General features: G+C 42.1%; 1 protein-coding gene across 5 annotated transcripts in view; it reads left to right on the forward strand.

The window, feature by feature from the left end:
* The window catches only part of abr (ABR activator of RhoGEF and GTPase), a 118,730-nt gene extending 106,970 nt beyond the window's left edge, over positions 1-11,760 (forward strand). For all 5 annotated transcript variants that reach the window (XM_011483721.4, XM_011483722.4, XM_004076596.5 and 2 more), the window contains 7 exons: positions 5,456-5,515; positions 6,130-6,239; positions 6,312-6,451; positions 7,393-7,527; positions 7,671-7,776; positions 9,312-9,465; positions 10,470-11,760. In XM_011483721.4, the coding sequence (XP_011482023.1) occupies positions 5,456-5,515; positions 6,130-6,239; positions 6,312-6,451; positions 7,393-7,527; positions 7,671-7,776; positions 9,312-9,465; positions 10,470-10,559 (795 nt within the window). In that variant the 3' untranslated portion in view covers positions 10,560-11,760. The remainder of the gene's footprint in view (positions 1-5,455; positions 5,516-6,129; positions 6,240-6,311; positions 6,452-7,392; positions 7,528-7,670; positions 7,777-9,311; positions 9,466-10,469) is intronic.
* Positions 11,761-12,964: the final 1,204 nt, after the last annotated feature.

The raw sequence follows: 12,964 nt of genomic DNA on the forward strand, positions 1-12,964 counted from the left end.
AAGTATTCTCAGGTTGACACCCTCAATGACCCCATTTGCCTCTGGCCAAACAGCTTTATATGCCCAGGATGGCTTCAATCTGTGTTTAGTGAAGAAGCCCTCCATCCTCCAATTAGCTGCTGAGGGGTATTGACCGTCCCTCTTCTGCGCTGACAGTGAACCGGGGCTAAGATGGAACTGGAACGTTACAGATTTGATAAAGCTGAATTATTCAGAGCCACCTTTTTATGTGTGTTTTAGATTGTTAGAGTTTCACTGAGAGAACATTTACAGCGATGATGTCATCGCTGTGAAATGCTGTGTCCCCAAGTGCTGACCACAGTGTTTCCACGAGTTATAGTGAGGAACATCTTTACATTCTGAGAATGCTTTGGGTTCTTCAGGTGCTTTAAAAGGAAAGAAAATAACTTCAATGACCAGATTTGTTCCTATTGTAAGTCGGCTTCACTAAACCAGAGTTGTTCTGAGCTTCTCTCATTTGGATTTAGCTGAAGGAAATCAACTGCTTGACTGGTATCACCTAAACATTGATCATGCTGATGGGGCATCACCGTTTTTCTCAAATAATTCAAATTTAAAATGTTCATATTTGATTCTACTCATGGTTTTATTCAATTTGATAGATTTTTGCTTGCATTTTGATTTCAAAAGTGGTTTTTGTTTGATTTGATTTCACTCTATTTTAACATAAAAATCATATAGTTAAATGAACACAATAACCAGGAAGTAAGAGAGTGCTCGAAAAAGAAGAGGGGGCAATAAATCGTATTAATTCCACCCTTAATGTTATGCATAAATTAATACACATTAAATATAATAATTATTTACATAAACAGAAAACAATTAACCTAAAAGCATCATAGTACTAAAATAACATCATGAGGTTCTTTTTTTTCCAACTGAGATTCTACATAAACAAAGTTGAAGTTGCATTAATACAAGTTTCCACTTTTAATACAACCAACTTAATTAATCATTTCATCAATTATTGTTAAAAATGTGTTTTTGTCTCTCTAATGCAGCATGACATAAAATCCTCTTTTGTGAGGCAAAAATCTCAAACCAGAGCAGGAAACAAATACTTTACCCTTTTCCGCTCTTATCAAAACACACGGGTGCTTCTCGGCTCTTACGCATGTGGGCTGCAGGCGCGGTCACGCAGCAAAAGAGCAGCACTCGTCAGCGTGTTCCCTGTGCCAGAATCCTCCGGTAGGAGGTGAAACGCTCATCTGCAAATCACAACTCTCTGTCTAGTGGTTCAAACCGCCAGTGAGGTGAAAAGGCAACATGGCAACGGAGTTAAAGACTCCCTGTGGCCATGGTGACTTCAGCAGCTGTGTGGTGCAGACTCACAACTGATGAACATGTAAACATGGCCTTCATGTGATCGCCGTGTCTAAAAATAATCAGGCTGCCTATAGTCTGTAAAGCACCAATGCTTCAGTCAGTGTGATGCTTGAGCTGTATTGAAAAAGGCTTAGTGGCTAAAAAAAAGCATTCTTGTAATCTTACTAAAATGAAGGAGCTCTGCCATTTGAGCTTCAATCTAATTAAAAGGATTAATAAAAAGCTTTCTGCAGCTGAATGAACGCCTAATCTGCAGGAGAGGAAAACTGTTCAGACCCAGAGAGTCATTAATTTTTGTCTTATCAAACACACAGGATGTTCTTTTTGGGAGCTTGTCACCTCCATGCATTAATATTTTGGCACAGCTTCAAAAGGTTAGTCGAGTTATTCTGGGACTTTACATGTCATTTTTTAAAGGACTGTTCAGTTTAAAGGAAATATGCTGCCTCAGTAAGATCATATGTTTTATTATACTTCATTTACTTGAAGCTACATAATATGCGCAAAAGAAAAGAGTTTAAAACTTGAGACGAAAAATAAACTGCATGTTAATACATTTTTGACATGTAATAGGAATCCTTTTTACCTTTATAAAGGTAAATAGTATTTGGGCTCATTTCAAGTAACTTAATCTGTACTGCTTCTCATTTGAGCCTTTTAGAATAAAGGTAATCTGGTAATAAAATGTAGGATTTGAATTTTGCTATTTTCTTTATCACCAGTGCAACTCACAAAGAAAAAATGGTGAAAAGGGGATGCAGCCGCATGTTTTTATCACTTACTTTGAGCTCTCCTTGTATATTATAGTTTTACATTTTTATTGCCCCCAAAATAAAAAAGGCTTCAAATGACCACAACCAGAAAATGTATCCTCATGCAACCTCTTTTTGAAATCATTTGTGTTAAAGACACGCTCTAATGAAAATTGTTCTATTGGAGTTTTTAACATGTTCATTTTTCTGATAGTGAGGGACACGCATGTAGAAAATGAACCATAAAAAAGGCATTTCTGAGTATTTCTTCATTCAAATCTTGGTAAATCGGGAGCAGACGGAAAATGCATTTTTGAAAAAGATCTTTTCTGTAATGTAGGAAATTTGCTGGTTGGGTCTTAACATCCCTGTTCCGCTCCATTCTCATGCATCCACTTGTGGACAAATAGATCCGTCTTTGTTTTCCTCGTCTGAGCTGGAATCTATCTGGAGCTGTTTTTACCTTCAGGTCGCGACTGTCTGACTCTCCATTTAAGGTTGAACATGTTGACTTAGGTGTTTCTGCCTGTGATCTGCAGAACTGGAAGAAAGAAAAAGCTGAAATCAGCCACGACTCTTTCTGTAGGGTTTCTGAGCGGCCCAAAAACCTGGCAGCCACATGCCTTAAAGCAGTTGTCAAGCGTAGGGGGCCACACACTCTGGGTAAGCAGCGGTGCCCCACATCTGCGGCTCACACACCTGCACAGCCGTTATTACAGAGGAGCGGCTGGCTTTCATGCACACACACACACACACATGTCATATATTTTGCATAAGGAAAGGGAAGTGAGCCCTCACTGGAATGCATACAAATCAATGCGCACAAGTGATTGAAAGCGTTTCTTTGATTTGCCTCAGGCCGTCCCTGCTTTTTATTATCTGTCCGCTTTAAGGATCACTTTCCCAACAAAGACACCTTTGACTTTGGGATGATGAGCGTTGAAGCCTCAGGATGTCTTAGAAACGTTTCCAACTTTCACCCGGTCCTTCACATGAACACAAACGTGCACACTCGTGCTCAAAACGCCCTTCCAGCGTTTCTTGAAAAGGAAATTGACCGTTGCATTTTTCATCTGTCTGTAATGAAATGAAAAGTGAATAAGCTTCACTGGTCTTTGGAGGTTATAGTGTGGTTTTGTTTCCTCATAGCCCCTTGAGTAGTGTTTGGAACTTTCTGTTCATTTGTTATACTGGACTGTGGATTCTGTCCAGTTGTGACAACCAGATAAAGGCTTTATGTTATTTGGTGATTTACAATTCCACACCTCAGAGTCTTCCTGCTGACATCCACCAAAAAGTCTCAAGTCATTTTCACCAAGCCTGTTTCATGTCATACAGCTGTTCCCCTGACATTTCCTGTCTCATTTTCAGAACTACATCTAGTTTAAGTCTGACAGAGTGAGTATGAGCCACTTTATCACTTATTCAGATTTCTCTCTCCAAGATTTTTATTTAAAGGGGGTGACTTCAGGTCTGGGAGGGATCACTGCATGCAGAACCCCCATTTGAGCCCAGTTATGAGAATAAATGATTAAGATTCGTCATGAACACTCACCTGGATCTTTGCCGTTCCTTCACCTTTGACAGTAGCTGTTTCACATTTTTGTGATCTTAAAGACTCCGGTCGTCTTTTGATCTGTTGTAAAAGTCTTCCCAGTCGTCCTTTCTTTAGGATGATGCCATTTTTAAGCAAGATCAGAAAAACCTGTGACATTGTTTTTGCAGAGCTGCAGTGAGTATTTAGAAGCTGCTGGTCTGTTGGTACAGAGCAAGCCCATCCCCACTTCCCGTCACACATCTGTTTACACTCCCTCGCGCCTAACATTGTTGGAACAACAAATATGGCGGGCAATATCGGAGCTCTCCAGCCGAACAGTTTAGATCCAGATGTCAGCCCAGACGGAGAAAACAAAGACGTACATGGATCTATTTGTCTGCATCTGAATAGAGCGGAGCAGGGAGCTTGTAGCCTGCCAATTGTAGGTTCTACTTCACATCTACAAGCTTTTCCCTAAAGTACTTTATCATCTGCTTTTGATACACAACATTATACTATAAAGAAATATTTTGAAATGCAGTTTTGAGCTTAAGTTTCTTCATACATGTCCTCCCTCATCAGGAAAATCCCTTAAAAACATAATTTTCGTTGGAGTAGGTCTTTAAGTCAGAAAGTGGGATCTTGCTGGAACAAACACTAAAAGAAAATGAGACTCCCAACAAGCTAATGAGGAAAACTGGCTGAGATCTTGCAACATTTGCAGTTTAATGCAGACTGAGGACAGTGTGCCATTCTTGTGCTGGCCCAACTAACGATGTGTTTTTTTAATGTGAGCACATCTGCACAGAAGGGGTCTAACATTAGGCCAGCGTCTATAAAAAGAGTGGTTAGCATTTGTTGCTCCCACACTTTGTGCTCAGACTCCAGCAGAATTAAAACAAACACAGGCTGCTGTCTCTGAGGTCTCAGATGGTTTCATGGGACCTGATCCAGACTGTGAGAATGTGTGCCTTGGTCAGACCCCTGTGGGGCTGCCGGGGGCACATCCTGGAAGTCATCATCATTCTGTCATCTGAGTAGACTTGGGGACTCTGTTGTGAGTCAGCTTTATGGAGACACAGACCATCATGAGAGCCAGAGAGATCAAAGGTTAACACTGGATGGATGTAGAGTTTGGAGGAAGCTTCATTTTTTTCCTTCTGCTCCTGATTCACAATGATTTAAATAAAGAAATGCTCAGAAATGCAGTGTTACGCTTACGTTTTTATATATATGTACTCACTCCTGATTGTCAGCCTGAGGACGGTTTCTGTGGATGGCCTGTTTCATCTCCTTGGGTTACAGTAAAGGATTATGGTTAGATCCTCCTCTGGTTCTCTTCTGTCCTTTTTGACTCAAATCATATGAAAGTCTGTCTGTATTTAAAGTTGATTTGCCTGCGTAGCTGTCAGCCTAGTGGTCCTTTAGTGAACTGACATAACTTGAATTTTGTTTTTTAGGCAGCTTCCAACAGGAAAAACGTTCCATTTGACTTTGCATGTCTGTGTGTGTGTGTGTGTGTGTGTGTGTGTGTGTGTGTGTGTGTGTGTGTGTGTGTGTTGGAGTTGCACTCACACATTTAAGCTGTCAGTCCTGATGTGTCACTCAGTTTTTCAGCATCTCCTTAACATCACTGCTTTGAGATCTACTGTCTATAAACTCCAGGAAGGAGAAACCCTGCGACTCACTGTGTTGTCTCACTGTCTTTTACAGCTTGGCGATGGGATCAAGCAGTGTCCTGTGCCTGAACTGATAAACGTCTTCTCATTTGGTCACAGAACTGACGTGTATCTGTGTTTCTGTCTGCGTTGTCTTTCAGCTGGATCCACAGACAGTGCAGTCCAAGAACTGGCAGATGGACGTGATCGAGATGAACGGGGTAAGACACGAGCCTCTAAGCGACTCTTGGACTTAGTTTCTGGATCACACTCTGTCAGTGTGTGTGTCAGGGAGATAGATGTATGGTGTCTGCAAAGATCCGACTTATCATACTCAGTTCAAACCCTAACACAGCTGCGTTCCTGCACATCTCCACGGGAAGTAGGGAAGTGTTATGCTACGTTCAGGTTTAAGTGGTTTATCTCACAACGCATGTTCAGTGTTTTGTACGTAGAGCACAGAAATGGTCTTAAAATGTGCGTAGCTATGCGTGAACGCAAGAGTTTGAAACGTGGAAGCCCAAAAACATGCATGTACGCGCCTTTACAGTAACTTTTCATTGACAATACTTGTTTGAAAATGCTCCATCAAAGGCAATGGGAGCGTCACTTTCAGTGGCATCTGGGCTCTGCTGTGGCTTCCAGTTCAAAGATGAAATACATTTGAAAATTCAGTTTATTTTAGCGACATAGCAGATCCGACTGAACATTTACCTCCAGTATTTTCAATACTTTTTGATTAAACATGACGTCAAAATGTCAAGTGTTATGTGTTTCCGGGGATTGAACCCTCCTCTGAGGTCTGCCTTAGCCTCTGCCTGTTGTTCTCCTCCAGATAAAAGTGGAATTCTCCATGAAGTTTACCAGCCGAGACCTCAGCTTAAAGAGGACGCCGTCCAAGAAGCAGAGTGGGGTGTTTGGAGTCAAAATCAGTGTAGTGACAAAGTAAGCACCACTGTAAAACACAACTGCCTGACTGCAAACCATAATGTTTACAAACTCCTATTGCCCTTTTAGGCGCGAGCGCTCCAAGGTGCCTTACATAGTCCGTCAGTGCATTGAGGAAGTTGAGAAGAGGGGGATCGACGAGGTGGGAATCTACAGGATCTCAGGGGTGGCCACTGACATCCAGGCTCTGAAGTTGGCATTTGACACAAGTAAGAACACTCTTTCACTGTTTGACGCCGTATACCTCTCATTTCCTTCACCACAGCCCAAAGCATCAAAACAGAACTCTGATCCTTAACCTAGGACATTTAGTCATTGTGTTTCCATTCCAGTGGAATGAGCATGCTCATTAACCCCACTCATGATGTTTGGGGTCCAGTCATAGAAAATGAAAAAGGAAAAGTTCCTCTTGTAACCAACAAGACCTTTTATTGCGAAGGAAGTGGGTCCCTTTTTACCATCCAGTGGTTCCTCGATATATCGCGGTTCACCTTTCGCGGTCCCACTCTTTTCCTGAGTTTCTTTAGTGATCTCCTCTGTTTCCTGTGGAGACTGCGTTCAATTTGCAAAAATGATTTCATTCTAAAACACTGGACGTATTTTTCTATGAAGGTTTGAACTCTAAGAGTTTAAACAAGAGAGAAAAGTGAGAAAAATGTTCATCTCTGTCTGATAAAACTCTATAAAGTGTGTAGTGAGGAGTTTTACAGCCTTAATCATCTGTAATTATTGTAATAATAAAGATTAATAGTTTGGGGATTTCACCTATTGCAGGTTTTGTTTAGAATGTAACTTTAGCTGCGCCTCAGGAACATAAATATTTTTCGAAATTCTCAACAATTCTCTGAGGTCACATTTTTATGCACCTCATCGTTTTCACACGTATTTGATTTCAAAATTAGAAGCAGTGGGTCACCTGACCTCACCCACCATCAATGTTCTACATTGAAGCTGCGCTACAGACGAACCCCAATTCTGCTGAGATAAATGGATAAATTGGTGAGAGGGGAAAAACATCAGCTGTAAAGTGATTCTTTACCGCCCCAATTTAAGCTGCGTTTGCTCAACAAATATTCTTCAAGGCAGAGTTTGTCTTTGGTTTAGTTTGATCTTTTCCACATCTGGACTCTTCTCTGATTCTGCCCCGTAGATACCAAAGATATTCTCATGATGCTGAGTGACATGGACATCAATGCCATCGCAGGAACGCTCAAGCTTTACTTCAGGGAGCTGCCGGAGCCTCTGCTCACCGACCGCCTCTACCCGGCTTTCATGGAAGGCATCGGTGAGACTTCAGCCCGAGCAACACCGTCCTCGTCATCACGTTGGCGTTTTTCCCTCACCAGCTGATCCGAGGTTCAAGTGCTCCTTTTCCATAATTACATCTTTTCTTCGTCCCCCCCCCCCCCCCCCCACACACACACACAGCTCTCTCAGACCCCGCAGCTAAGGAGAACTGCATGATGCACCTCCTGCGCTCCCTGCCTGAGCCCAACATCATGACCTTCCTCACGCTGCTGGACCACCTCAAACGGTACACACACTCCCACACACATGAATGGAGCTCAACAGGGAAATGGATGTATGTACTGTTCATGTCACCTAGACAAAAGCCAGCAGATCTTCTGCTGTGGAAGTCTAGTCATCTTTCAGGCATGACTTGTTATTTGCATCAAATCTAGCCAAAGTCCTTTATTTTTAATTTTTAGAGGTTTCTCCATACCGCGAAGGAGTGTCTAAGGGCAGGGATGTCCAGTTTAGTTTAGTCTGCTTAGTTGAATTCTATGCATTTATGATCCTTATGATTTTATGTTTACTTTACAATTACCGGTACAAATCCCATTGAGACGACTGTTGTTGTGAGTCTGAGCTATACAAATCGAATGAATTGAATCAATAATTTTATGACAAAACTCTGCTATGTGAGCAAAGCTAAGGACTAAATGTCCTACTAGAACTAGTGCAGAGCATTAGGAAGAGTGATGTGGAGAGAGGCTGTAGAAATCTTTAAAGAAATAAAGCTGGTGATAGTTATAAACATAGTCATATCAATCTTTAGGGCTTCAGTCTAACAAAGAACAGAAAAACTCTCCTTAGGGGTGGATCCGGGTTGTCAGCCTGACTGTCAGAAACAAGGAAATTAGACAATCAGAGTAGTTTGTGTAAAACATCCTACAGGCACATAGGTATCACCTGCACACCCCCAGAACTCGCACCTTACGACCGACAAGAGTTCGGTCTGTAAAACAGCATCATTAAAAGTGCGTGTGACTTATATTATCCTTACAAGTACCTCATGATGTACTTAGCACACACAACAATGGAACGTTCCATTTATGTGATGCTCCTTAACCCTTGTGCTATCTTAGATGACCCCACCCTCACATTGACGTGTTCTCCCTACCATGACAAAGGTGGATAAAGGTGGAAAGATTTCATGTAATCCATGGACACCAGTGAAGATCACAAATCATTGAAGAAAAAAGGTTCAGTTTACTGTCTAGTGGGTCTAGATGACCCAACTCCCAACGTTAAAGTGCCTAGGATAGCACAAGGGTTACGATGTCCATACGACGCTCAAGGGAAGATACACCTGCGTTCCCCTCCAGATGTGGCCGCTCCTCTCCATGACCCTTCACGGGCCTGGACATCCCAAAAACACACAGTAGCTTTATGGGTTTGGGTCGCTAGCGCATGTGACTGGGGCTGATAGCATTGATGCTTACTGCTAATAAATTGCATCTTTAAAGGAAATACACATTTTTTAAAGACACTTAAACGCTGCAGACAAAGTACAGTTCAGAGGAGTGAGGCATCTGATTACCTTTGACACAAACACACTCAAAAACATCTTTCCAGATTTAAAAAAGAGTAATTTGATTACAGGATACTGTGTTGGTTCATGTTCATTTCGAATGCTTATTCAAATCCTGGACCTTAAAGTCTGAAGGATGCTGTTTTAACAAAAACGGAAACATTTGAGTTTTTTTATTTTTTTTTGCTTTGCACCAGAAACGCTGAGCTGAAGTCGATCTAACATCGTTTGTAATATCGCTGTTTTCTGGTCAGAGTTGCTGAGAAGGAGCCGGTGAATAAGATGTCCCTCCATAACCTGGCCACGGTGTTTGGCCCCACCCTGCTCCGACCCTCTGAATCCGAGAGCCTGAAGGGTCAGCACATCATGTCGGCCACCGACATCTGGTCACACGACGTCATGGGGCAGGTATGGGGATTCTTTCCTGCCTACAAAGCAAACATTTTGTCTTCCCTGTTTGGGTCTCACTGTGTCTGTGTGTACGTTTTCTACATTCATTCTTCTCCCACGTCGCCCAGCGACCCAAACGGCCGCCCCTCCCTGCTGTATTTAGACTTCAGGCCATGCGCTGCCTCCCTTGATCGGTTTCCTGCTCGCCAACGTGTTTTTCAGCAGAGCAAACAGAAGTCAGTAAACATCAGAAATAGGTCAGCCTGCAGGAGATCCTGTCTGCACATAACGCGGAATAAGATTCATTATGAAGAGGATTCTAAACATGTTTTTCCATTTAATCTAATTATATAAAAAGATAAAGTTCCTAAACAATCACAGTGAGGTTAGAAACACAGTAGACAATGGAGAAAGCTTCAGATTAAAAGAAATAAAGAATTTAATTGAATTTTTCTGATTTAAAACCATAAGAATCAGATTTTTTTTTGCCCCCAAAGGAAGTTCAACTTTTTTATGTTTTATCAAATCTTAATTAAAGCCCTGTGGTCTTTTAATTATGGCGATGCTGTTTTTAGCTAAAATTAAAATAAAAAATAAAAACTGTTGTTTTCTAGGCCATAGTTTCTGCAAAGTGGCAGAAGTTCATCAGAAATTCACCTCTGAGTTGTGGGTGAGACTATTGGCATGGAGCAACCCCGCCCCCACCTCCCCTCCCCGCTGCAGAGTGGAGCAGCGAGCTTGTGGACTGCCCAGCGCCATTTTTTTCAAACATTTTCCACACAGTTTCAATCTGTATTTTTCCGTCTGCTTCTGATTCACAGCGATTTGAATAAAGAAATGCTTAGAAATGCAATTTTGAGCTGAATTTCCTGTTTTTCTGTCCTCCATCATCAGAAAAAAAACATCTCTCATCTCATCAGAGCGGGTCTTTAAAAAACTTCCAGTAAAAGTCGTTTTATTTTGAAAGGATGCAGTAACTTGGTTGTTCTGTCTCCTCATCGTCTCGTTTTCTCCTCCCTCAGGTTCAGGTGTTGCTCTACTACCTGCAGCACCCCCCCATCTCCTATGCTGAACTCAAACGCAACACGCTGTACTTTTCCACTGACGTCTAACCCCCCCAACCACCATCACCACCCCCCACACCTGAGCCACTGAGGGCTCCGAGCGGGACGAGACGGAATGACTCCATACAAACTGTGGACCCCGCCTCTCCATTCCCCATGGCCTGACCTGCGCCCCCCCACAGGCGGCTCGTCTCCACTGTACAGACCCCTCCCTCAGAAATCCACCCGGCTCCCCAACACCTGTTCTGTGTGGAGATGGGGAGGAGGCCTCAAAGATCTGTTGCCGTTCCTGTTTTCATTGAGATGCTGGCCGCCTCCCACCCTCTCCGGAGGGCCTGGCTGGGTGAGGCGGGGGCTCCGAGGGCCACAGCCTGGTGCAGTGGCTCCTAACCCGGGTGTGCATGGTGGTAATCTGGTTTGATCAACACAGAAACTCAAACTCCGGCTTTTTCTCCTGACAGAGGCATCCAGAACAGCGGCATTTATATGTTTTCTACCGAGCGTCAGTGTGTGGGTGTGTGAGTGACGGAGGCGGCCGGCCGTGGCGTGCGCATGGAGCCAGTGTGTTTGTGTGGGAGGGACTCAGAGACGTTGGGAAGCGGCAGGGACCGAGTCTGTACTGATAAAGACCCATCCCTGCTCAGAGTTTTTGGCCAAATGATCCCTATTTATTTAAAGTACATAGAATATGTGTGCCTGTACAGTTTTGTGCGACTAGAGGAAACTTTAAGGAGTTTGTTTTTAAGTTCATCCAGGTAGTGGTGTTTCATTTTATAAGTCTGAGTTTCGGCGTGCTGAAAGTCTGCTGGTTCCTTTCAGATCTCCTCTGTAGACGTTCATTCAGGCACTTGTGTTTGGGGAGGGGGGGGGGCAAACAGAGCAGTTTTTTTCTTTTATCTTCTTGCATTTTCCGCCTGTTCCAAGTGACTCACTGCACCGGTATTGCTTGTAGGATGGTTTGTATAGTTGCCCTCGTTGCATGTCCAGCTTGTGGAAGCCAGCCGGCGTCCGAACACAAAGGCGGGTCCAAGACTCCCACTGTCAAAAAAACAACTCTGCTCAGTTCCAACCTGCAGACGATTTTAGCCAAACTGCAAGCACTGCTAGATATTTTTAATATAAGATTAAAATAAAAACTGTTGTATTTTACTTCCTTTGAGAAGAGTTTCATTATTCTGTAATATTGAGTCGATGTCAATGTGATCTGTTTTTTTCTGGTTTTTTAGTAAAATAAAAGTTATGAAAACCATGACTTTGTCGTTGCTTGTCAATTGAAACTTCATTTAAAACGACTTTTCATAGACTGTCTGCGGCATAAAGAACAACACACACATCTGACACACACACGGATTTTAAAAAAACACATTAAAAGCCAAATTTGAGGGGGTAAAAAGAGAGAAAATACTGCAGCAATAGAAAATAGCCTTTAAAAATAAAAATGTTGATATTAGAAAATGAAAAAAAGAGATTCAGTGACTCCTCTGTGATTTATATTGAGATGTAATCTTGTTCAGATCTACATAAAAATGCTTTTCTAAAAAGATAAAACGGCTCGTTATAAAAATGTTCTAATTAATTCTGAGGTTTTTTTTAAGAAGATATTAAAAAAAAAACTCAAATCAGAAACGTCATTCAAGTTTTACATTTTTCTGTCAACTTTTTTCCCAATGCTTACTTTTCTTAAATAGTTCATTAGTTCAACATCACAAAAAGTTTGGAGTTATATTCTAAAATGAATTTATACCCGCATGTATCTCTAGCCAAAATGTAAAGAAACTTGGGCTAAATGTTGAAGTAATTTAGTCATTTCTTTAGTCAAAGTTTAGTGGGTGGTGGGATCGTGACCTGTCAATCATCACTGACCTTCATTCTGAGCTCTTTAGACATTTACGTTCTTATCCCTTGTGCTATCCTTGGCACTTTAACATTGGTAGTTGGGTCATCTACACCCACTAGACAGTGCTCTGAACCTTTTTTCTTCAATGATTTGTGATCTTCACTGGTGTCCATGGATTACATGAAATCCTCTCCACCTTTGTCATGGTAGGGAGAACACGTCAATGGTCATCTTGTCCCCATAGGATAGCACAAGGGTTACAGCTCTCCCTTGTGGTCGGATTTGAGAACTGCATCCAAAGTTAAAGACGTCGTTTCCAAAAAATCCAGGGTTGATGTCCTCCATTTACATCTATCAGCCAGGAAGTTCAAGTACATTTTATTTCTACAGAAGCTATTTTTATTATTTTCTAAAAAAAAACAACAACAAAACAATGCAGCTTCCCCTTCAACGCCAAAAGGTCAGAAGAACCAAAAAAAAAAAAACAGTTGTATGACTCCTCAAAGCAGCTGCAAAACTTTGAGAGACCGTTTTCTGTAGGACTCAGATTTCTGGGCCTTCTTGACCAGAGATGATGACGAGCAGATGAGGTCCTGGATGTGAGCAGCACCCTCCC

The sequence above is a fragment of the Oryzias latipes genome, chromosome 14 (assembly GCF_053564925.1).
Source record: "Oryzias latipes strain Hd-rR chromosome 14, Olatipes_Hd-rR_3.1".
Taxonomy (NCBI): domain Eukaryota; kingdom Metazoa; phylum Chordata; class Actinopteri; order Beloniformes; family Adrianichthyidae; genus Oryzias; species Oryzias latipes.